Source organism: Doryrhamphus excisus, linkage group LG4 (genome assembly GCF_037039965.1).
Source record: "Doryrhamphus excisus strain RoL-2023G ecotype Guam linkage group LG4, RoL_Dexc_Guam_v1.1, whole genome shotgun sequence".
Lineage (NCBI taxonomy): Eukaryota > Metazoa > Chordata > Actinopteri > Syngnathiformes > Syngnathidae > Doryrhamphus > Doryrhamphus excisus.
In genome coordinates, this window is record NC_136360.1 from 88,481 (window position 1) to 115,000 (window position 26,520).

Below are 26,520 nucleotides of genomic sequence, written 5' to 3' on the forward strand. Positions count from 1 at the left end.
CAGTTAAATTCACAACAAAAATTATGTACATTTCTGAGAATAAATTCATACATTTACAAGGAAACTACATAACGTTAGACCGCATTCCCAGTAAATGTACAACTTTTGTTACATAACATTACACCGTGTTCCTAGTGTATGTACCACTTTTGTTACATAACGTTACACCATGTTCCTAGTGAATGTACCACTTTTACCTAACGTTACACCATGTTCCTACTCAAGTTTGTCTTGTCTCTAGTAAATGTACCACTTTTGTTACATAACGGTACACCGTGTTACATAATGTCACGCCATGTTCCTAGTAAATTTACCACTTTTGTTACATAACGTAACACCGTATTCCCAGTAAATGTACCACTTTTGTTACCTAACGTTACACCATGTTCCTGGTAAATGTACCACGTTTGCGTGTTCCTAGTATATGTCCCACTTTTGTTACACAGCGTAACACCATGTTCCCACTCAATGTAGCACTTCTGTAACATAACGTAACACCGTGTTCCTAGCCAATGTACCACTTTATTCTTGTGATGTCAGGTTATGTTAATACTCTGTGGTAACAGGTACGAAAACAGTAAAGCTTTATTTGAATATTCTGTATATATTTCTGAAATACCAACCCAGAGCCGGATAAGAGGAAGAACATGTCTCTTAAAACGTTTAACGGATTGAAATACCTGTGATCTACAGTAAGCTATAAGCCTGTGAGCCTCGGAGCGGGCTGCATTACCGGATGTGTCCACGTGAGGACGCCAGCCGCCCAGACGTGGCCGTGTTGCTGCTGTAGATGTAGGTGACGTAGATAAGCGGCAGCGCTTGTATTTCTATGTGGGGCGTGTACGTCCATGCAGCAGTCATCGAGTCTCTAGTGGAAGAAGGAAAGGAAGATTTGCCGTCTTCCATCTGTAAAGACAAACCTTCCCATTTTGGGAACGTTTGGTTTGATGAGGACGCCGCTTTGTTTCTTTGTGGGACGTCAATCAGGACCCAACTAGCAAAATACACCAACCGTTGTTTTTTCCTCTCTTAACGTGTTTCTCTTGCTCGTTCGTAGTAAAAAAGGAGCTGGAAGTAAAACTGTTGGGTAAAAGAATTGACAGCAGCTAGCTGGCTAGCTAACCTTCCAAACCACTAAACGATGAATCATTTTTGATTGACAGCTGATGCTGTCTTCCTGCCCACGGACATTCGCACAAATAACACGACGTTTGTCTTGTGCTGGTCCTCCGGCAGACTTCTTCGGTGATTTCTGGTCTGTTTTTATTTTGTTGCGGGTGTCTCGCCGCTGCTGTGAGGTTGGACAGCTCCACTTGGAAGCTCGCTGTGGACAAAGGACAAGGACACTTCATAGAAACATTGACAGCTGTGGGAAAGGACGGCGAGGACAAAGGGACTGACATGATGTTTCCACAATCAAGACACTCAGTAAGTGGTGCTGTTCTTTCTTTGTCTTGCTAGCGTCTTTGGTTATTTAATAGTCATGCAATTGCTCAAACGGAGTCTTCATTCAAGGGAATAATATGCAAATGTGATAGGACGTATGGACCCGCGTTAGCCTGAAACCCACGTTGCCATGGCAACAGAAGCTCAGTCCACAGCACGGATGCGAGCACCGGCACCTTTGGTCGGACACCTCCACCCTTCTTACGGAAGTAGACCTCCCCGACGCTCTTCCATCCAACATAAATCCATCTTTCCTTCCATGACAGCATAAATAAACGGTTACATAAGTGGGTCGACCTGACAGGCATTGCCTGGGTCAGCTATGAAGGGGGGCGCTTATGTGACCTTTGGCTTGGGGCATGCGGAGGGGGCGGGGCGAGTAAGTAGGAAGTGAAAGGGGCTAGCTAGACATGCTAACACTTTATTCTCATACATTTTTTACCATTCTTCTCATATTAGGACTCTCTCCTAAGTTGATGCTTTTTCCGTGTAACTTTATTGTTTTTTTTTTCGTTTTTTCACCCTCTACAGCAGGGGTGGGCAAACTACGGCCCGGGGGCCACATCCAGCCCGCTAAGTGTTTGAATACGGCCCGCCCGTTCTTTCCAAAGTATTATCAATTTCGTTATTTGATGTGGTCTGTTGTTTACAAAGTGCTCCTGAAAAAAGGGACACAAGCACATAATAATAATAATGATAATAATAATGGCTGCACGGCGGTCGAGCGCAGACCTCACAGCTAGGAGACCGAGGTTCAATTCCACCCTCGGCCATCTCTTTGTGCCGTTTGCATGTTCTCCGCGTGCATGCGTGGGTTTTCTCCGGGTTTCCTCCCACATTCCAAAAACATGCTAGGTTAATTAGCGACTCCAAATTGTCCATAGGTATGAATGTGAGTGTGAATGGTTGTTTGTCTATATGTGCCCTGTGATTGGCTGGCCACCAGTCCAGGGTGTACCCCGCCTCTCGCCCAAAGGCAGCTGGGATAGGCTCCAACACCTCTGCAAGGAAAAGCGGTAGAAAATGAATGAATAATAATTATAATAAATGTATTTATAAATTTGTAAATAAATGTATTTATAAATTTATAAATAAATGTATTTAATTTATTTAAATTTATATATATAGTCTGGCCCCCCCATCAATTTTTTTTAAATCAATGCGGCCCGCGAGTCAAAAACTTTGCCCACCCCTGCTCTACAGTATAGTATATTTACATAGTCCTTTATAGTTATATAGTATAGAACAACCGTTTATGACTTTAAAAATAGAATTTTAACATGATTAGAGCCCTATAGACATGAGATAATGGTCCCCTTTACGCTCCTATTATTCGTTGTTTACATCACATTGCAACTCTTCTGCTGCAGAGACTCGACATGGCTGCTCGCTTGTAACACACAGGGTGTAATACTTTGTGCTAGTTTTTTTTTTACCTTATTTTTTACTCGTGTACACTTCAATGATTTCGACTTTATTCAGATTATATGGACAATGCTATTTTCCAAGCAGTTCTGCGGGCCAGAGTTTGACGCGCGCCACACGTCCACGACATCATGTCTGTTACTTCTACAAGGTTGCACTTTGTGCTTGCAGCAGAATTATGTCTTTATTTAGTCGCATTTTGTTGATTGATGTTTTTCCCCAGCGAACCAGGAAACAGTTGGTAGTTTCATTGGCCATTCATTTGTCAGTTGTCATCATCGTGCATCATTTCCTGCGTGGAAAAGTAGAATTATTTTCTAGAAAATGTGTTTTGTGTTAACATTGTGGGTGTCTGGAAAGGATAAATTGTATTTCCATTATTCTCTATGGGAACATCTGCTTTGGTTAGAGCTTCTTTTGGTTTGAGTCATACCTTCTGAAAGGGATGAAAGGAACGATGTTAACCAAGGTGCAAGTGTATTTTGGATGAAAAGACAAACAATTGGGAAGGGCGTGTGTTTGACCTTGGGGATGCATAGTCAAGTGTATATTTTGCTAGCACATGGGAGCTAAAATGGGAGCTAAAATGGGAGCTAATCTTTGCTGCTGAGAAAGGAAGTACTATGGGGGCACCCCCCCCCACCACCATGCAGACATGGCCACTGGTTGCACACAGTCCTCATCCTTATTTAACGTATGTTTCCTTCCAGATCTGATGTCTGATGTTTGGGGGGGGGGGTGCAGAGGCATTATTAAGCCCACTTGAATTAACAAAATAGCCCCCCAGCCTTTCCTCTAAAACCTCCGGCTGCAGGGGAGGGGGTTTCTAATCCTGGTGGACCCCTGTCTCGCCTGTTAACCCCCCCCCGCCCCCCCCGCCCCCCCCCGCCCCCCCGCCCCCCCTCCACACACACACCAGTCTGCATGCACCTATCTGTTTGTATGTGTGTGCAACAAAGCTAGTCATGTTTATTGTGTGTGTGTGTGTGTGTGTGTGCGAGGGGGGGGGGCATGCGCTGTAATTATTGCTACATGGGAATAAAAACATTTCCTCTTGTTGCCGCCCAACAAGGACACACACACACACACACGCACACACACATTCTTAGCAGCCTCAAGGGTCTTATCTTCTTTCTGTACGCGGGGAGAACAAATTGAATGGGAGGGGGGGTTTGACACACGCGGACCAGCAGATGTCTGGGTCATTAAGGTTAGGCCAGCTGATTAGCATGACAAACACAGCCCCGCCTGCACCCCCCCGACCCCCACCCCGCAGGAGACCTTGCTTTGGAGAAGCGAAGTTGAGGACACGGGTCACAGGTGATGTTGATTTTGGTGAAGAGACACAGTGGATGATTGTGTCCAAATGCTTTCAATGGGGGGGGGGCTCAATTAGAGCAAGGAGACAGAAACACACTTGATGCTAGCAGGCTGTTCTACTACGCACTAGAACCTTGGCTTTACATCCATCCATCCATCCATCCATCTTTCCTTTACATCCATCCATCTTTCCTTTATATCCATCCATCCATCTTTCCTTTCCATCCTTCCTTTCCATCCATCCACCCATCCATCCATCCATTGTTCAATCCATCCATCCTTCCATCCTTCCTTCCTTCCTTCCTTCCTTCCTTCCTTCCTTTCCATCCATACATCCATTCTTTCCATCTGTCCTGCCTTTCCATCCATCCATCCAACCATCTTTTCCACCCATCCATCCTTCCTTTCCATGCACCTATCCATCTTTTCCATTCATTCATCCATCCATTGTTCAATCCATCCATCCTTTCCGTACATCCTTTTTCCATCCATCCATCCATCCCCTGTTCAATCCATCCATCCATCTTTTCAATCCATCCATCCTTCCATCCATACACTTTAAAACATGCAGTCCGATATTCATGTCAATATGGAACATACCAAAAGGGGACCTAGATGCCAATTTTTTCTAGAAAGCTTTCTAGCTCTTCCACAATCTGCACCTATTCCAGCTGGATTTCCTTGGATTCTGTGTTTCTCATAGAACTCGTCTGTTTTAATTTATTTCACCCAAGGCCCGCCTCCAGGCACGCCCACTCCACTGTGGTTGGTCACACTCCCAAGTCATCAGGAGGACTTCTGGATAGCTGCCGGACCCAACTTTCTAGGAGTTGATAATAAAGGGTTATGTATCTTTTTAAAATGCGGGTTTTCAACATCCAGCCATATGTGTTGGATCCCCAATCCCATCCGGACGTAGAGACTGGACAGTCCCAGGTTTCTCAGGAAACTAAATCCCATTCAGTCCACATTGTTAATAAAACTTTTGATCAGCTGATGATCCAATTTCTTCTTTTTGCATTTTCAAGCTCTACTTAGAAGATCCAAAGTGCATCCAACCGTCCATTCTTGACATTGTTCAAGTGGTGGTAACAGTGTGATGAGGAGTGTATAATGTGGTTATTCCTTAGCAGGACCGTGGACATGAGCAGAGGATGTACCAATAAGATGTACAATTGGTGCGAGGTTGTCTCATGTATGGGTGGAATTGTTGTTGACATTGCTTTGTGGTGTTGGAATGGTCTGTGTTGTTGGACTTAACAAGGTGTGTGTGTTCCCCTGTGAAGTGGGCTTGGGGCTAGGCGGAAGGTAGGGTGGTGGAAGAGTTAAGCCTTCCCTGGTGCAGAACGCTGCGCTGGGCAGGCACAAAGCTCTCAACGGGGGTTTGCTTGATTGGCTCAGCCGGCCTTAACCCGGCCAGAGCACCCCTGCTAGACCAGCAAAAACAACAAGAGCAGAACACACAGGAGAATTAGCTGCTCTGTTTGGCAGCCCAAGAAGGCCAAGGACGGTGACTGGGACAACACCCTGTTGACATCCCACGATGATGCACAGCATGGCAACAGCAACCTTTCTTGGTCTATCTAAGAAGGACAGGAAGAAATGAGGATTGGATGGATAAGTCCTCATGAAATATCATGACATGACTACTAGCAGGAGGAGCAGAGTATAGAGGTGGAGAAACCATTTGCTGGGGCCCAGCCGGGTGCACTGTATTGGGGTACATGCTCCGAGCAGCCGCTTTGCACTTTTCAAAGGCCGTGGCAGTGAGTGTTTGTTTCCAAGTGAGCTCAGGAGACGTTACGACTGTTACGGTTGTTGACGTCACTGGCAGGAGAAAAAGGGAGCGTGCGATTTGTTCACCTACACGACTCATTGGAGCATTTTTTTAGCTGATTGGTTAGCGCAGGCCTGTCACAATAAATTGATAAATTGAAGAATAAAAAAAAATCATCATTTGGACATGTGCATGTATGTCTGTTTGTTTTTCCTTTTCTCGCTGTACCCCACAGGCTGGATGACATGAGGGGTCACTCCACGTGTGTCTGTGTACCTTGGCGCTGTAGCAGAATGAACAGAGAGACTCCACCCACCTTTCAGCCCCCATTCTGTGGAGGCGGGGCTACTACTGAGTGGATCCACAACTGAGTGCTAGCAGTTAGCAAGCACACGCTAATATGAATGAAGGCACAACAGCCATAGTTTCTAAGTGGACTGACACAGCTCCAGTGTGGATGCGCAGCAGAAGCGTTAGATCAGCAAAGTAAATATCAAACAAAGGCTCACAGGCACTGTTGCTTGCTACATTGCACAAGACATGGCAGCCTTTCAATACAACTGCGAAGCCAACATTTCAGGAAATGTTCAACAGACTGCCTGGGAGAACGTCACAAAGAGAACGTGACAAACAGCCATTCCTCAACCATATCACCGAGTCAAAGGAAACCTGTCGAAGGACATCAGCAACATTGCATTATACTCCGTCACTACAGATATGTGCTCCAACTCAAACATGACCCCCAATACACTACGAAACTGCATGTGTGTGTGTGTGTGTGTGTGTGTGTGTGTGGAGAGGTTTCTTCTTAAAAGGACCCGACTATTCTGACCTATAAATGTAGTTAGAGTGTTAAACCTAACTACTACTGGTGTTAAACCATGCCAAAGTTTCACATAATCAGGTTTGTGCATTTGGAGGTGGGCCCTGAAAGAAGTTTTTTTTCTAAAACTAGCTCTCTGTGACATCAGAGTGCGCAGCTTCCTTATATGGGCATGTCTGTAGGCCAGATACACCCTCTGCCCTCCCCCAAGTCCTGCTTCTCTGTTTACGGTGTTAGCAATGTCTCCCAGGAAGTGTTTCTTTGGGTGTAAGGGAAATTGCTAAAGACGCCACCAAGTGGTTGGAGTTCCTGATTATCTACCGGCAAAAGAAATACATTTTCATCTCTCAAGGGCATTTCTCACTGGACTGTTTAGGGAACATGGGCCACTATGCAGCTGGACTAGCCCACAAACTTGCTGAAGCCCTACGCTTTTCCAACGTTACTTGGTGGTGTGGAAGAGTCAGAAGGGCCCGCAGTAAGTAACAGTTTATCAGTGTCTTTATTTTCTGGAAGTCATGGAGCAAAAGCACTTGTCTGTGTTGAGGACGCAGGGTTGCTAACAGCCTTTTCCCACCACAATTAGTGGCTCTACCAGAGTTTTTTACACACTGGTAGTCCCAAAACACATTAGACGTTAGCCGTGCTGTAGAAAAGCTAAGGCTAAAATGCTAAAGCTACTTAGTGTTGAGAGATGTATTGAAGTAACCTCTTTTCTTGAGAAACTTGGGACTGTCCAGCCTCTACTTCCGCATGGGATTGTGAATCCAACACATATGACATATGTTAAAAGGCCACATTTTAAAAAGATACATCACCTTTTATTATCAACTCCTTAGGGTTGTGACCAACCACAGTGAAGTGGAATAACTAAATGAAAATAGACAGTTTTCACATGAAGCATGAAATCAATTCAGCTGGAATAGGTGCAGATTGTGGAAGATCCAGAAAGCTTTGTGTGTGTGTTATTGCGTGTAGCTGCTCTACAGGAGTCCACAACTCAATACAAATAGATGTTTGGTGATTGGCTGTACCCCAGGGCATCTGTGGTTACAGCAGGAGATACCGCCGGCAGCGTGTGTGAGGAATAGGTCCTGCAAAGCACGTCCAACCAGTGATTGGTGTTATCATGGTATGAATCCATCCATGGATCCACAGATCCATCTCTTGGCTGCAAACTAATCTCACTGATCGGTTGCCTCTCCTTCTGCGTTCATGTTGTTGGGAGTAATAACCTTGGTTTTCACAAGCAAACATCAGTCATCTGCACAACCATACGGGGTGTAATCTTAAAGCCCCCCCCCATCCACGCGTCTGGCTTTAATCTCAGACATGCTCTCCAAACCCTCAGCCCCCGTCTGCTTCACCATTTTCCCCTACTCTTGACAAATTGCCCATTTCCCTCGCCTATGCAATCTCTGCACTCCTTTCCTGTGTGTGTGCATGTGTGTGTGTGTGCGTTGCAATGAAATGCCCCCCCCCCCACTACCTTGTCACAGCTATGTTTGTGTGTGTATTTTGTACATCTGTGTCTGCAGGGCAGTGTGCCGTAAGTGTCGTGTTTGTGTGCCTTTTTACCGCACGCTTGGCTGGTCTTGCACGATGGAGTGGGGGTGGGGGGTTGGGGGGGTCAAACTAGTTGCAAGCCAAGTCTATGTTTGCAAGGGCAGCTCACTCCAAGTGATAAAAGTAGAATAATCCTCTTTAAAGCATCTTAACGAGGTCAAATCTGTCGGGACTGCAAGGGGGAGGTGTGTGTGTCTGTGGGGGGTGGGGGAGGGGGTTTGGGCTAAGCCTTGGCTTGGTTCGTGCGAGATAATAATCAAAATCAAATTCCTGGCCCAAACAGGATTAGGCTCTTTCTGCGCTCCAAAGCCCCTGTCCACAGCAGCTGAAGACACACACACACGTACACACACACAAACACACACACTTGAGACATCTATCACAGCCAAGCTTTGGTCAGGGTTTTGGACGTGGTCTGTTGTGATATTTGTCTATTGGGGTTCTTCTTGGTGGGGGTGCCACAGGATCCGATGAGATTATAACATGACAAGATTTCTTGGCCAAGAAAAAACTGGCCATGAATGAATGAATGAGGGAAGGAATGAATGAGAAACTCCCAGCGTCAATATAGTCATGTCGTCTCATGTGGAAATGAAGATAGTTTTCTAGGACTTAACAGGATGCATCACAAACCAAGGCCGCCTGTCTTGAATATGGTAGTTTATTCCGTAAAATAATTGAGGCCAAAAAGCCAAACATGACATCCAGGGCGTACCTAACCGAGGTTTGACACCGCTTGGAGCAAGCGGGCCATGTTTTGACTTGATGCATCCTTCATAAAAGATGATTTCTTTCACACGGAAACATGTTTACGTTCCATTTCAATTCCAAAAAGAAGATCAGCGTACTTCTGTGGTCCCCTACCTTCTGGGACCCACAGACTGGCTTGTGTTCCCACAAATCTCATGATCTTACTGTACTGTACTGTATTATTTATGATGCACTGTGTAAAACTAAGACAGGAACATCAAATGAAAAACATTAAATGAATACAGAGCCACCATCCACCAGTACCAGCCTGGACTTTGTTGAGTTGGTTTTGGAACAAGCTGTGTGCTAGCATGAAGTAACTTGAGGCTGTGGAGCAGACAAATATACACATTAGTACTCCATAAGCTCATCAGATCTTACCTTGATGACAGTATACAGTATACCACTTTACAGTTGTATAGTCGTCCATCTGTGCAGCCTGGAGATGGGAAGGCCTGGGTTGGAATCTCCTCCTCCATCCCAAAAACATGTTAGCTTCATTGGCCAATCCAAATTGTCCATAGGTAGGAATGTGGGTGGGAATGTTTGTTTGTCTATATGTGCCCCTCTCCCCCAAAACAGCTGGGATAGGCTCCAGCATACATCCATGGATGGATGTTCTTTGCTGTGAATTTGAGCACTGCTAAAGGTTGTTGGAAAAGATTAGATTAGATTTTCTGTATTTCTTTCCAAAAGAGGATGGCCTACTTTATTTTAGCGCTTTTATGTCATATTTTTGGAATGTGCATCTTGCATGAAGCTTCATGTTCGGAAAAACATCCTGAAGTATTTATTGGAAAATATGGCGATCGAGTGGTTAGACCGCAGGCCTCACAGCTAGGAGACCAGGGTTCAATTCCACCCTCGGCCATCTCTGTGTGGAGTTTGCATGTTCTCCCCGTGCATGCGTCGGTTTTCTCCCCCATTCCAAAAACATGCTAGGTTAATTGGCCACTCCAAATTGTCCATAGGTATGAATGTGAGTGTGAATGGTTGTTTGTCTATATGTGCCCTGGGATTGGCTGGCGCACGGAGATGGCCGACCTGTGTGGCCTGCGTGTTAACCACTCGGGAATCAGGCATTGAACCAACAAAATGCCCCCAAGTATTTGTTGCCCCCAAGTTGTTGCTGACATTTAGAAGCCTTTGAAACAGGGCACTTTAGCTCATGTTTAGTTTTTTGTGCTTTTGGTTATTTGATTTATTGGATTTGAGCATAGCTAAGGGTTTCTTATGAAGGAGATTTTTGCATATTTTTTTGCAAAATGCTCAAGCCACTTAGCATTGAGAGACATCTTGAAGTAACCTCTTGTCTTGAGAAACTTGGGACTGTCCAGTCTCTACTTCTGGATGGGATTGGGAATCCAACATATATGGCTGGATGTTAAAAGCCCACATTTTAAAAAGATACATCACCCTTATCATCAACTCCTATACCGTTTATCAACTCCTAGAAAGTTGGCTTCACAGCTTGCTGCACAATACCAGAAATCTGTATGAGCACCCGGGAGTGTGATCAACCACAGCGGAGTGGGCGTGCCTGGAGGCGGGCTGTGGGTGGAATACATTAAAACAGAACATTTTGGCAGGAATCCAAAGAAATCCAGTTGAATAGGTGCAGATTGTGGAAGGTCTAGAAAGCTTTGTGTGCTGGTTATGGTGTGTAGCTGCTGTAGGAGTCCACAGCTCGATACAAAGGGTAACATGAGCATCATAGGTCCCCTCCAAGGACTGTCAAACAAAGTGGGAGGACAACAAAAATAAGTAAAAACCTTAGCAAATGTAAAATATTTGTGGACTGAAATATGGAGACATATTTCTCATATTGATAGACATTTAGACATTTACATAAAATGTGATTGTAGTTATTTCCAAGTTTGCCATGTGATTTTTTTTGTCATGATTGCAAGCCAGTGGTTGAGGACCCCTGGTGTCCTGAACTGGGGAAGAACCATAACTTAGCTAAAACATCAACTCTTGGCCTGAAGTATACTGATGAATATTCTGAAGAGGTGCTTCCTTTCTCTGTTTGCCTGCACATTGGAAGCGAGCGGTACAGACAGACACAGCCAGCGGATGAGCTGCCATCATCACGTCCTTGACTGGACTTGTTGCTATGGCAAACAACACAACAGCCCGCTGCCCAGAAATGGGCCAACTATTAGCCAGCGGAGATTTTCCGCAGCCGTTTAAGAGCGAGAACGAGATAACATCCAGTCATTAGCGAGTGCTTACAATTTCTGCGCTCTGTCCCTGCCCCCAACACACACACACACACACACACACACACACACCAGACTGAGATGTAAACAGTCAGGCAGTGCTTCAGGAAATACAATCCCCACACTCCTGCTGCCCTTAGGCAGGATTTATACAGAGGAGGATGTTTCCTATGTATCCTGCTGGCACTCTCTCTGTGTGTGTGTGTGTGTGTGTGTGTGTGTGTGTGTGTGTACGCACACGTTAAACAAACGCAACCTTAATTTTCTCCTAGCGTTGCCTTTAACACTTCCACCTTCTTGTTTAAAAACATACATGATGTTTTGCAATCAGCTTCACAAAGGTGGCAATGATGAGGCAAGGAAGAGGGCGTGTGTGTGTGTGCAGTGTGTGGTGTGTGGGGGGGGGTCTCTGAGTAGATTTCAGGTGGGATGGGATGGAAGGCGGGGCAGTAATTTCCTGAAACGACAAATCCCATTTATTCGCTGAAGACTGTCTCAATTGCCTGGCCGGTGCACAAAGCTTTTTAATGCTTTAATGACGTCTCACAGGAGCAGGGCAGAATGGAATTAGAGCTTGTCCTACATTTAAGTGCTGCCTCTGTGAGACGGAGAGGCCGTGTGGGCTGCATGATTCATGGCACTGGATATTTGGCCCTCTAGCAGCCAAGCATCATCTTCACAAGCTCATCACGCTCTGCACACACACACACACACACACACACACACACCTGGTCAGTGCTAAAACTTGCTAGTTTTGGCCCCATGGTTATTTATTTTGCAGGATGCATACACCTTTTTCACCTCAGCAGATGGTGTGCATCACGGTACCGCTCCAGTGTTTGATGAATATCCTGGACATCCGTCTGTTGCCAGCTGCTCCTGTACAACACCGTGCTTTGGTCCAGGCAGATCTGGAACACGCATGGAGATCCTCCTCAGATTTCCAATCAACATTTGCAATAAAAATGATTAGATTACATTCAGCTCTAGAATCTTCCCCTTCTGTCTTTGATCGCCATTGTTGACTGGCGTGCCTCACACACATTTCAGGTATCAAACTACTGTATGTTTCTATGGTGTGTTCAAGGACCACAGAACAAAGGGTGAAATATCAATGCTTGAACAAAAGGCATGATCAGTTAACGTGTAACAATCACACTTCCTTTTAGAACTGTCCAAGCTACAACTCAAACTAAGGAGGACCCCACACACATGTACTACACTACACGTAGGCTGATGTACTACATGCTGTACACACATGTACTGTACTAACATCCACATACAGTACACACAGTCACATGACATGACTTACATCAGAAGTCATCAGTTGACGTCAGTAGTTTGATGGCTTTCACTTCCTGAATGAAATGTGTTTTCTACACTTGCCAAACACAGATCGATGTAGTTGGATGGAAAGAATATAAATGGATGTAGTTGGATGGGAGGAATATAATGGATTTAGTTGGATGCTAAGAATATAATAGATGGAGTTGGATGGGAGGAATATAATGGATGTAATTGGACATAAATGGATGTAGTTGGATATGAGGAATATAAATGGATGTAGTTGGATGGGAGGAATATAATGGATGTAGTTGGATGGAAAGAATATAAATGGATGTAGTTGGATGGGAGGAATATACATAGATGTAGTTGGATGGGAGGGATATAATGGATGTAGTTAGATGGTAGGAATATAATGAATGTAGTTGGATGGTAAGAAGATAATGGATGTAGTTGGATGGAAAGAATACATATAAATGGATGTGGTTGGATGTGAGGAATATAATTGGATGTATTTGGATGGGAGGAATATAAATGATGTAGTTGGATGGGAGGGATATAAATTATGTAGTTGGACGGTAGGAATATAATGGATGTAGTTGGATGGAAAGAATACAAATGGATGTAGTTGGATGGAAAGAATACAAATGGATGTAGTTGGATGGGAGCAATATAATGGCTGTCGTTGGATGGAAGAATATAAATAGATGTAGTTGGATGGGAGGACTATAAATGGATATAGTTGGATAAAAATGGATGTAGTTGGATGTAAGGAATATAAATGGATGTAGTTGGATGTGAGGAATATAATGGATGTAGTTGGATGTGAGGAATATAAATGGATGTAGTTGGATAAAAATGGATGTAGTTGGATGTAAGGAATATAAATGGATGTAGTTGGATGTGAGGAATATAATGGATGTAGTTGGATGTGAGGAATATAAATGGATGTAGTTGGATGGGAGGAATAAAAAATGTAGTTGTACATAAATGGATGTAGTTGTATATAAATGGATGTAGTTGTATATAAATGGATGTAGTTGGATGGAAGGAATATAATGGATGTAGTTGGATGAATGAATCCTTACACCCCTACTATTTACTATTTATCCTATGAGTAGTTTTTCAACAACATTAGCTCAATCCATCCATCCATTTTCGTCCACTTATCGTGCCCCTTTCGTCCAGGTCGCAGGGGCAGCAGTCTCACTTGGGAAGTCCAGTTCCTCAGGTCTGTACAAGACATCGGGATACTTGAACACTGGGATGCAAACCGCCCCAGTAAATGCTGACGGTCTCAGCCTGATGCGGAGTGACCACCCCAGATATCTCAGTCACGATGATGTAAGGGTCTGCGTTCGTGTCTTCAGACTCTGCTTCCTCTATGGAAGGTATGTCAGTGGGAGAGAACGGCCTCTGGCGAGGTCAGCAGGCTTCCGTCCCCACTGTAAACAGCGTGGCCCTGCGTCCCCTTTCTGAGGTGAAAGGTGTGCTCCCATGGCCTCACCGAACTCTTCCTGAGTTTTTGCCTTGACCAGACCCACGTAGCGCTTAGCCTGCTGGAGCCTGTCAGCTGCTTCAGGAGTCCCACAAGCCAAGCCGTTCATTTATTCTGTGTTTATGGTAGGAGGTAGAGCTTTGGGACTTTGGGACTTCATTTAAAGCAGTAGCACCCAGGCTGAAGGAGTGTGGGCTGCTGAATATGTGTGGGCCCCTGCTGCCATTTAGCTGTAGCATCACACATTCTATATAAATGACCCACGTCGAGTGAGATGTGCTTTCTGTTGGAAATAAAATACCTACCCTAACTGGTGCTACACTTGACTACTAATGGTTGAATGTTGACCACTCAGCTGACTGCAAAAAACATCATGGATGCTTTATTTCCTGGCCTTTCTGACCATGGAAACACAAATATCTGCTCAGACATTTGAAAAGGTGGATTTAGTGTGAATTCATGTTGTTTCCGCCATTCAAAAGGATGCAATTTTAAATGGTTGCTAGACATGGCGCAAAGCAGATCTAGGGCAACAACTCCAGCCCTGGGCTCACTGGGTCCAAACCTGCAGGCACACACACAGAAAGCCAAAGCCAAGCGGTGCAGGGAGCAGTTATCGCAGCGTGATATGTGAGGCGGCCTGCAGTTAAGTGCCGTGTGTTGACACATGCTCAGTGTGGCACACAACCAAATAGCTGTGCTGCTGTTTGATGATTGTCTTCCTGCGCCAGCACGGTCCACAGAGATAATGGAAATAGCTTGTTTGACTTTACAGCCTCGTGTCTCACAGCAACAGCTTGTTCTGTGCAGACGGAGGGTTCCGTATGGCAGCACTGAGATGATTCAAGTCATCCACGGCAGCGTATGGACATTCTGTCTGATTTTTGTTGAAGACTCTTGCCCCTTTCACACAGACATACGCTGAATCAGAGACGGAACGGTAGGCTAACCCATCCATCTTGACCACATCACACCATGCAGTAAACAGAAAGAAGAAATTGGGGATTTTTGTTAATTGCTATGGTGCAGTGGGTTCCCAAACGTTTCACAGTCCCTGCCCATTCTTTCACCACACAATATCAGTGATATCTTTAGCATGAAACACTTTTCATGCACAACAGAACCTTCACAGTGACTTATCTGTTCACACAACAGTCGACAACGCCTGGCCACACCACAGTGGCTAGCTACTAGCCGGCTAGCAACTAGCTTGAGCACACACTGGCTCCCGATGCCCCAGGCTGCTAGCCAAAGGTAACGCTAGCAGAAAGCTGACTCCATCATTGTGGATGATGGACGACATGCCAAAAAAGTTCCCTTGTGGTCCACTCTAATGTGCACGTGGGCTTAAGTTGTTTTTTTAGAGACAAGAGAAACATCTTGACCATGATTCGCGGGGCTTGAATCCATCGCAGCTGTACTGTTCAGGTTGTCTCGTCCTTTAGAGGATGAATAGGTTGAATCGATTCCTTGGCCAAAGGATACAGTGACGCCCAAAGGATACCTGGCTGACGGTATCACAGACATGGTTGACATAAACCGGACCAACTTGTCTTGGCTTAAGGACTTCTACAAGTTGTTTTGGGGAAGAAGAAAATGTGGACAGGGGTGAGTCATGCCAGTACGAATCTTCACGTATTATGTTGGCTTGTCATCAAAAGTCACTTCTGGTCACATGACGGTGAAAGGTTGGCGACGGGTTGGTGATGTCATTGTTTCTGAAAACCAGTGGTTTTGCTGGTTTACAGAGCTTTACAGGGCACCCATAACCAGAAGGCCCCGGGGCAGACCCAGGACACGCTGGAGGGATTATGTCTCACAGCTGGCCTGGTAACCCCTTGGTTTCCTCCCTTTGGAGCTGGAGGAGGTTCCTGGGGGCCGGGATTCTGGGCTTCCCTAACTGCTGACCCCGCCACCCAGACCTGGGTAAGCGGAGGAGAATGGAATGGAATGGCACCCATAACGGTGTGGACGAAAGGCTGACAGCATAAAATACTGGACGCCTTTGACCTGGAAATGTTTGCGTGCGGATAGCCCCTTAGATAGGTTGCGTTACTCCTGAAGATTTGATGTGGATGCTTCTCAGATGGTAGAATGGCACGGGTCTCAGGGTGACTAAGCCGGTTCTGTGGGGAATGTCTGTGGGTCTCGCCTCAGTATCAACCAAATGCATGCCTGGAGTGGAAGTGACTGAAGTTGTGGTCATTGTATTGCATGGCTGTGCTTGTGTGACTGCTGAGGTGCGTGTTTGCTGAGTGGCATGGGAGGGGGGGGGCAAGCTATCCCTAATAGCACCAGTTTTTTCTTACTGGGAAGATGTTAACTTTCCCCAGCTGTGGCACCAAGAGATGTGGTCCCTGGGTGGCTTTGACACCAGCAGACGTAAAGTGGACAGATTTACAAGGAGTCCAAACAGCATTAGTCAAGCGTGGTGAAGAATGATCGTTCTGGCTCGTTATGCTGGGGAGGTGGCCCTATTTCTACTTCAAATATGGCTGCCCCCTCTATTTTTATGCAGGATATGAAAAACAAATGTTTTGTCGTAATGGATGTAGACTGGATTTGTAGACCGTGTGTCAGCGCTCCTCTTGCCCTGCCCCACTCCTTGCATACAGGAGGAGAGAGAAAGGACGGAGCAGAAGAACATGAAGGAAATGACAAGTTTCGGTGTTGCCAACTTGGCCACTCTGGCTAAAACTGGCAACATTCTGAATCCTCTCGGCCCCATATTTCCTCAAACGGCACTAGCAACAAATTTAGCTGCTTTTTCTGGGAGTTGTCACTCTGCATAGTGGAGATCCACACTTCCCCAAAGTGGATCTGGGCCTGTTTTACAGAATGGCATCGCTAACGTAAATGTAGTCTTCATGAAATGATTATCTTTACACTCAAACCTCATTGGGACTCGCTCTCTTGGAGGCTGGAGGCCAGTCTGGATCAAATTATTTCTTTCACTTGGTGGAAAAAAATGTTGGGCTATACTATATTGTATATGGACATTCAATGTCAATATACTGGGATGTGAGTTTGTGTCCATTTCGCCCAGCCTGGTTTGAGGGGAATGTTGTGCTAATCTGGTGTGGTGTTTTGTCCTCCTGGGCAGGCTTCATCACAGCAGCTGAAGTTCACCACGTCTGACTCGTGTGACAGGATCAAGGATGAGTTCCAGTTCCTCCAAGCACAGTACCACAGGTACACATCACCCACGAAGCAAAATGCACCTTCTTTCCACATAAAGCTGTCACACGACCTTCAGGGTCCACTGTAGAAATGTTAGGATGTTGATCTGGGCTGAATGTCCACTGATGCCACTGTAGGAACTAACAAACTGGACTATTACAAGTCTCTCATTTTGATGAACGTTCTTATGATGAAAAAAAAAACATAATTCATTCATTAATTTTCTGCCAGTTATCCTCACGAGGGTCGTAGGAGTGCTGGAGCCTATCCCAGCTGTCTTCGGGTGAGAGGCGGGGTACAACCTGGACTGGTGGCCAGCCAATCACAGGGCACATATAGACAGACAACCATTCACACTCACATTCATACCTATGGACAATTTGGAGTGGCCAATTAACCTAGCATGTTTTTGGAATGTGGGAGGAAACCGGAGTACCCAGAGAAGACCTGCGCATGCACGGGGAGAACATGCAAACTCCACACAGAGATGGCGCACTAACAACTAGAAACACCGTGCAAAAAAACATAACAATAACAATAATTTCATATATATTAAGTAAGAAAAATAATAAATAGTTGGGACTTGGATAATTATACGTGAACTGAAATGGAGGTTGGAGGTTCAATTGGACAGACAGACTTCGTTCATCTCCAAGAGGAATTTCATTTCGAGCAGCTCTTCCAAAATGTCAAAATAAAGGTAATCACCCAAAGGGGACCTATGATGCTGATTGTGGGCCCTTTGCTACACACAATAACCCTAACAGAAAGATTTCTAGATCTTCCAGAATCTGCACCTATTCCAGCTGGATTTCTAAACAGTCTGTTTTCATTTATTCCACACATGGCCCACTCCGCTGTGATTGGATACCCACTGCTGAACCCTACTTTCTACTTGTATATAGGAGTTGATAAATGAATAAAGCCTTTGGAGAGCTGCTTGAAGTGGTTAGGAGCTACAGGTACGTACTGTAGCTCATGATCTACTGGCTGGAGACTCCTGACTTACCGTGTATGAACTCAGAGAGTGGTAATGTCGGTCCGTGTTTACTCAGGGCAAGCATAGTGTGTATGACTTGCATGCACCTTTACCGGCTAGAACGCACCACTTCTGTCTTCAGCAGCCGTTTGGCAGATATTTCACGTTCATGTTCACAAAAACACCTTTGTGTCAAATGCCATTGACAGATGAAAATATGTTTCTCTTGCCGGGAATCGCCAACACCAACCACTTCTGCTTGAGCTTGCCTGGTAGAAAGACTTCCTGGGAGCCATAGCTAAGTGTGGCTGTGGGGAGGGCAGTCCTAGAGCGCAATGGTCCGGCTTGAAGCCTGGCTCCCTGTGACAGCCTGGTGTTACAATAAATTCTGTATCCGAGTGTTCAGAGCCATCCTAAACTTCTGTCAGAGCTCACTTCCAAATGTACAAACCTCATTATCTGAAAGTTTGACATGGTTGAACACCTATATACCACCTACATTTATAGGTCAGAAAATAGGTCCCCTTTAAAAGTTGTCCGTGATGGAACGGAACCTCCTCAGTGTCCTTTGGTCTGCCACAGATGCCAGGCTGTCCAAAAGACTGTTTCCCAGGCATGTGGGATCTAAATGAAGACTAAATTAAGTGTGATTTAGATTTGAGCCAAAACGACCCAACCCGACTCTAGTGTATCCAAACAGGTGAGACTCTTGAAGGTCTTCCTTTTTGTTCCTTTCTACCTGATCTTGGGTGATGACATTCTGGCCGTATTTTTACTTCCTTTGGTTTGGGTAATTCCCACAATGGTGAGCAGCAGCGTTTAACCCCCCCAACACAGCCCCCTTCAGACAGCCTAAGCGGCGTTGAATGAAAAGGTTTTTTTCCCCGACTCTTGACAGAGAACATGCATACAGTGCCTGCCTGTTGACTCAGGAGGGAGGGGGTTGGGGGGGGGGGTGAGATAGGCAGGGTGGTGAGGGAGTCACAGTGGAAGCTTTGTAGTGATCTGCTGCAGCGCTGTGCCTGTCTGTTGTGCAAGCCTTTAAAAGGCAAATGTACAACAGGCGCTCCCTTGGGAATACGAGCAGCCATTGTATCTGTCTTTGTCTTCCTCCTCCTCCTCCTAATTCCCTTCCTCGCCTCCCCTCCCTCGCTCACATGCATAAATAGATCAGGGAATACATAAATCAAAATAAAGATGACAGCAGGAGCGATTTAGAGAGGGTAGAATCAGCAATAAAACTCCATCAAAGTGTCTTTTGAGAGCAGCGGTGCATGCCTGGGGGCTGATGAGCACCAATCACAAAAGCCAATCCCAGGTAGACTGACAGGGGTGGGGGGTGTTGCCATGACAATCAGCACACAGCCTACAAACGTACACTTGAGGAGCAGAAAGCCGAGCATTTTGGATTCAGGCGGCAACAGCAGCGGTCATGTGGGATGCGTTAGCCGTGCATTGGTGAATCCGTGTAAGATTTACACAAAAAACAGATTGCCTTCAGATGACACCCCCATTGCTCTGTGCTTTCCAGTCATTATTGCTTTGGGTGTGCAGGCTGTCAGCAGCAAGGAAAGATGATGCTAATCGCTAATCTGCAGATCAGTGGCCTCATTTAGAAAGCTTGTCAGCACTGGTAAAATGTGCGTACACGACTTTGGTCCCAAACGTTTTTTTATAGACAAAATCGATGCTGGAAAATAAGAGCGTGTATTCTTCTGCGTACTTTCACTCATGGGTGGCACTCAGTGGATGCCCGAGCCACCTCCACTGGCTCCTCTCTGTGTGAAGGAGCAGCAGCTCCACTCTGAGCTCCTCCCGGATGATTGAGCCTCTCACCCTATCTTACGGTGCGACCTGGAAATGACCCCAAGGTGACGTGTAGTGCTTAGAATCATCAACCAGGTAGAAATAGTCGAAATACCATTGGTAATTCCCAGGTCCTTACCAGAAGCAACGCACCATCTAGAGCAGGGGTGGGCAAACTACGGCCCGGGGGCCACATGCGGCCCACCAAGTGTTTGAATCCGGCCCGCCAGTTGCTTTTTCAGTATTTCAACTTTTAACATACAAACTGGCAACATGTCTTATTTAGTCATTTTTTTTTAAATGTAAAATTTAGTGACATAGTTTGATGTTTAAAGTGCTCCTGAAAAAAGCCACATGAGAACATACAGCTACAATTAGACAAATCATTCAAGGAAAATGTGTGTGTTAAATACATGTTCTGGCCCCCTGGACAATTTTGTTAACTCAATGCGGCCCACGAGTCAAAATATTTGCCCACCCCTGATCTAGAGGGAGGGTAGAGGGTCATACATACGTAAATCGGTTACTGGATCTTGCAGGGTCTGGATGCACAACTAGGCTGGGAATACCTGACTTTGAGGATTCACCCTCAGCTGGGGAGGTTCAGCCCGTGAGATGGAGTAGTTAGGTAGGGAGGTGTGCCTGCTTCATACACAAGGAGTGGGGTCTTCCACAACCTCGGTACCAAGGGTTTAAACATAACCTTCGGTCATGATACGCAGCTCATGACCATAGGTGAGAGTGGGAACGTAGATGAGAGCTTTGCCTTCTGGCTCAGCTCCCTCTTCACATGACGGTTCGGTACAGCGACCGCATTTCCGCAGATGCTGTGCCGATCCTTCTGTCGACCTCAAACTCCAACCTTGGCTCACTTGTGAACAAGACCACGTGATACTTTAACTCCTCCACCCTCCCAACCCAGTGGGAGCAAACCACCCTTTTCCCCAATGAGAATCACAGTCTCGGATTTGCAAACCGCCCCAGTAAATGCTGATGGTCACAGTCTGATGAGGCCATCAGGACCTCATCGTCTGCTAACAGCAGAGATAAGATCCTAAGACCCCCAAACCGGGCTGCTTTTGACGCCTTGGCTGCACCTACAAATTCTGTCCATAAAAATGTTCAACAGAACGGGTGACAGAAAGGGCAGCAGGACCAGTGCCATCAGAAATTCACGTTATCGGTATGCTAAATATGCTAAATAAAGAATACAGTCGATGGACATAAATGTTACTCAGTATTTCTAGTCACAAAAAATGAACATTGCAAAACAACTCAAATAGACTTCCTTTGTTCACATTATACATAATTTAAAGGTCCCTCACATTAAATATGTTATATATTATTTGTAGTCATCTTCTACATTGTTCCATTGATAAAAGCAAACGATAAATAAGACATTTATAGTTGATGGCTCCAGCCGTGATAAACTTGCTCTTGCTGTTGACACCATGGTTGTACTATCGCTCAGGTAAACAAACATGGCGGTGTACCAGGCAGAGGATGTTAACAGTAATGGAGCTTGAGCTGCACATGGTGTATTCTTCTGCTAAAAAAGCGCTGCAGGCCGCCGCGTATCAACATGCTACGATGACCAAAGGGCGTACGCTCTGACATGCGGATTAGCAAAATGCCAAAAGTGAAGCTAACTGTGAGTAATCTGACAGTATAATCTGTGTGACGATGACACAGCTCCTACGCAGCCCCAGCTCTAATGGAGCCTTTGCTTCCTGACAGAAATGTGCACACCCCATCAGAGATTGTAGACGTGCAGCCTGATGTGAACCTATCTTTACATCATCCCGTCCCCACATCAGATCATACCCTGTCAGACCACTGTGTCGGAACCAGCTCCTTCCATCAACAGATTTTCTTTACACCTTTCCTCCTACCTCCTGTCTTTTCCACTTTACCAACTGCCTGACTTGTTGACGTGTCCTCCTTTGTCCTGTCACCTCGTGTGTCATCAGCGCTGACGTGATTATAGCTAATGGCTGTCGCAGGGAAGCGGCTCACCGGGGACGCTCAGGCGCTATTTTTAGATTGATTTATGTGGTTTTACATTTTTTTTACAGCAGACATTCTCACATAGCATGTGAGCAGAGTTCACATGGACTTTGACCTGCACGTGTCAGCTGGCATCGTGGAGATGTGGAGATGTTACCGCTCCATGTTGGTGCTGATGATGAAGGTCAGGATGAGGACAGTAATGATGATGAAGATGGCAAGGCTGACAAGGGAGGCGGTGCTGACGCTGCCAAAAGTGGAAGTAGTGATGTTGACTGAGGTGACCGATGCAGCAATGCTCTACTTGTGTCTCACTCCCTTCCTCTTCCTTTCTTTTCCAGCCTCAAGCTCGAGTGTGACAAGTTGGCCAGTGAGAAGTCAGAGATGCAACGTCACTACATCATGGTGAGTCAAGCTGCCCTCAATCCAACTATCCAGCCATCTGGGTCCAATGGTCAAGGGCAGGGGTCGGCAACCCAAAATGGTGAAAGAGCCACCATATTGGACAAAAAAAACAAAAAACAAATATGCCTGGAGCCGCAAAAAATCAAAAGCTTTACTAAGCCTTATAATGAAGGCAACACATGCGCTATGTATCTATATTAGCTATATTAGCCTACTATCAAAATGACTAAGTTGGCTACAAATACATAATGAGCCTTCATAATCAAATGTTTATTTTCCCTGCAGCGCATCCTGTAGGGAATGACGCACCACGTGACTACTCTGTTGTATGATGCCGCCTCAAGTTTAACTTCATTACAATATTAATAAATTATGTTTCAAATTATGATGTCATTTTTATTTTGAGGATTCAAAAAATTAATTAAAATTAAAATTAAAATTAAAATTAAAATTAAAATTAAAATTAAAATTAAAATTAAAATTAAAATTAAAATTAAAATTAAAATTAAAATTAAAATTAAAATTAAAATTAAAATTAAAATTAAAATTAAAATTAAAATTAAAATTATCAATACTTGTATGAAGGGCTGCACGGCGGTGAGTGGTTAGTGCCCAGACCTCACAACTAGGGCTGACACCATATTGAATTCTATGGGTTAGGAATGGGATGGTACTTAAGTTCATATGTGAGTCACGGCAGGTGGGCAAATACTTTTGGTCATATCGTGTATGTATAGAGCATAAGGAGTGTAGACAGTCATACAATATATTACTTAACAACGTTCCTTTTAAGGTGTCACAGCGGCTTTCATTTATATTGGCGGGCCACCATGATCACTTACATGTAGCTGAAACCCTGCATCATCCATCCATCCATCCATACTTCCATCATCCATCCATCCATCCATACTTCCATCATCCATACTTCCATCCATACTTCCATCCATACATACATCTGTCATCCATCCATTCATCCATCATCTGTCATCCATCCATCCCTCCATCATCTATCCATCATGCATCCATCCATCCCTCCATCATCCATCCATCATTAATCCATCCACCATGCATCCACCTATGCATCCATCCACTCATCCATCCATCATCAAGGCATCCATCCATTCATCCATCCATTCATCCATCATCTGTCATCCATCCATCCCTCCATCATCTATCCATCATGCATCCATCCATCCCTCCATCATCCATCCATCATTAATCCATCCATCATGCATCCACCTATGCATCCATCCACTCATCCATCCATCATCAAGGCATCCATCCATTCATCCATCCATTCATCCATCCATCCATCCATCCATCATGCATTCATGTTGTATGTGGATAGGTAGAGTAACTCCAGGTAGGTAGGTAGAGTAACTGGTGTCATCCATGGTATTTAGGTGCATAGCAAATACTATAGATGTGATAAAGAGAGTAAGTAGTGAAAGAGAAAAACATAAGACTAATCGTATGTGGTGGAATGTTCAAATAATACTTCCAGAATCATGTGAATCATTTTTAGCAAGTATTTCTACTTAGTCTTTATCATTGCTCGATCCTACAAGCTAATCACTTGAAATCACACAAACACCTCCCTTCGAACACAAACACACTCACTCACCCCCCCCGCCCCCCTTTTTTTGCTTTTATCCTGCCCTGCATCTTCTTTTCCCTCTCCTCACATACATGTATACACACACACACACACACACACACACACACACACACACGGCTCGGGGCTAATCTCATTGTATCTGGCAATGTAGCCTTCTGATGTTTCGCCTCTAATTGATCCTCTGACTAGCTTTAATCTCATCTAATCTGTGCCGCCAACACACACACTCACACACACACACACTCACACACACACCTCCTCTTGGTCTGCACAGACTCAGCTTGATGGCAGCTCCATACAGTAAACACACACAGGCAGTGAAAGGCTAAGTGGTGTACAGTCATTTCATTGGTAACAGACCCAACTGCGATGAGTGAATTTCCTCCAAGCAGGATAGAAAACCTGTTTATGACCTTCTAAATACACGTTTTAACATTACTAGAGCCCTCTAGACATGAAATAACACCCCTATGGTCACCTTTACACTCCTATTAGCCAATATAGTAGACGTAATCAGAGACAATAGGACATTCATATCTTCATTCATTCACCCCCTGGACTGGTGGCCAGCCAATCACAGGGCACATATAGACAAACAACCATTCACACTCACATTCATACCTATGGACATTTGGAGTGGCCAATGAAGCTAACATGTTTTTGGAATGTGGGAGGAAGCCGGAGTACCCGGAGAAAACCCACACATGCACGGGGAGAACATGCAAACTCCACACAGAGATGGCCGAGGGTGGGATTGAACTTGGGTCTCCTAGCTGTGAGGCCTGCGTGCTAACCACTCTCACACCGTGGGAGTTTGGCCGTGGCTGAATTACACCCGTGTCAGGATGGCTGTCAATGAGTCAGCATTTTTATTTCAAATGGACACAGGACGATGGCTGTGTTTGAAACCGCATATTAACTACGACATACTTCCATGCCCATAATATCCACACTCCATACTGCATACCCACAATTTAAGCTAGCTGAAGTGAGCAACGCACTTTCGGTTATTTTCACAAAATAAAACACCCCCTTACTTTTCTCATACAAAAAAACATAGTGATAAATCACTGCTTTTACTTTGAAAACAAGAAGCGAACCAACTCGCAACATATCCTGTTGACACCGCCGTTTGGTCCATGCTGCTGCTCAGTGTTGAGCCAATGTTTTGGGTTTTTTTCGCGATGACGTCACGTTGTGTTGCATCCTGGGTAATTTGAGTGTGAGTAGTAAGCTGATGAGACATACTCAACATTTCTGGCGAATGCAGTATGCATCCGGGAACTTCTCGCATACTCAAAAATGGCATACTGCCAGTGTAGACACACTGCATCCTTAAAGAGTTTGTATGAGTAGCATGAGTAGTAAATATGCGGTTTCGAACACAGCCACTGTCCTCCAGGCTCTAAACACCAACAATTTTTTTATTTTTATTTTTCTCTTTATTTGGGCAAATATATGAATCATAACAGTGCATTTCTTACATCAATCAAAATCAAAATATAACTTTCCATTATTTACATTTGTATTCAACTATCTGATAGCAAGCCCAAAAGGAGTAGGCTGAAGCAAAAGCTTATAAATGCCTACCCCTTTTTGCAAGATATAATCATGTTCATGCCACTGTCTTGTTTCCCCTGTTATTATTATCATTGTAATATTATTCTTATTATCATTATCATTATTGTTATAATCTTCATCATCATTACCATCATTATAATCATCATTAATATTACCATTTTCATCATTGTAGTTGAAGATTTTGTGATTTTTTATTTTTAATTATTTAATTTTACAGACTTCATTGCTTCTTGTACAGTGTAGAAATTTCATCTGTTATTTTCAGAAATCTACAGTCTTTGTGTGTCAATTTATTAGCCCACTTTTTTGTAACATTTACTTATTTTCTGGATTGCATGTGTCTAATCTTATGCATTAAAAAACAAGAACTTGAGACTGTGTCTGGACAGGTGACCAACCCAAACATCAGTTTCTTCTTGTTAAACCCTACCTGAGGTTTTTAGACGTGTTTATTATTTTGTGTGTGTCTAGTCTTGTGCATTAGGAAGCAAGGTTTTAGGTCTGTGCTCAAACCAATTTTTGAAGCAATGATGTCTTGCTGTACATTATTACTATTTATTGTAAAGTAATAATTAATAATAATTAATGATAATAATAATGATAATCACTACCTCTATATTTATGCATGTTAGCCTAGGTACCTCTAACAATTTATAGTTACAAAGGTATTAAGGTAATATTCTTACATTTGTCATATCAGTCAATCAGAGATTCCAGGAGAGATGACAAGACAGTAGAATGATCACTATTAAAATTCTATTCCCACTTATATTTATAAACAGACACTTAGCTTATACTGTGTCACATTTCATCGAATTTACGACTAAATTAAA

The 26,520-nt window shown here is 44.5% G+C and overlaps 1 protein-coding gene across 2 annotated transcripts in view; it reads left to right on the forward strand.

Moving 5' to 3' along the window:
* Positions 1 to 806: 806 nt before the first annotated feature.
* LOC131130132 (TLE family member 5) overlaps positions 807 to 26,520 on the forward strand; it is a 39,453-nt gene continuing 13,739 nt past the window's right edge. The window contains exons 1-3 of one of the 2 annotated variants that reach the window (XM_058074328.2): positions 807 to 1,428; positions 17,215 to 17,303; positions 22,425 to 22,488. In XM_058074328.2, the coding sequence (XP_057930311.1) occupies positions 1,402 to 1,428; positions 17,215 to 17,303; positions 22,425 to 22,488 (180 nt within the window). In that variant the 5' untranslated portion in view covers positions 807 to 1,401. The remainder of the gene's footprint in view (positions 1,429 to 17,214; positions 17,304 to 22,424; positions 22,489 to 26,520) is intronic. The other variant, XM_058074327.2, reaches the window with a different exon arrangement.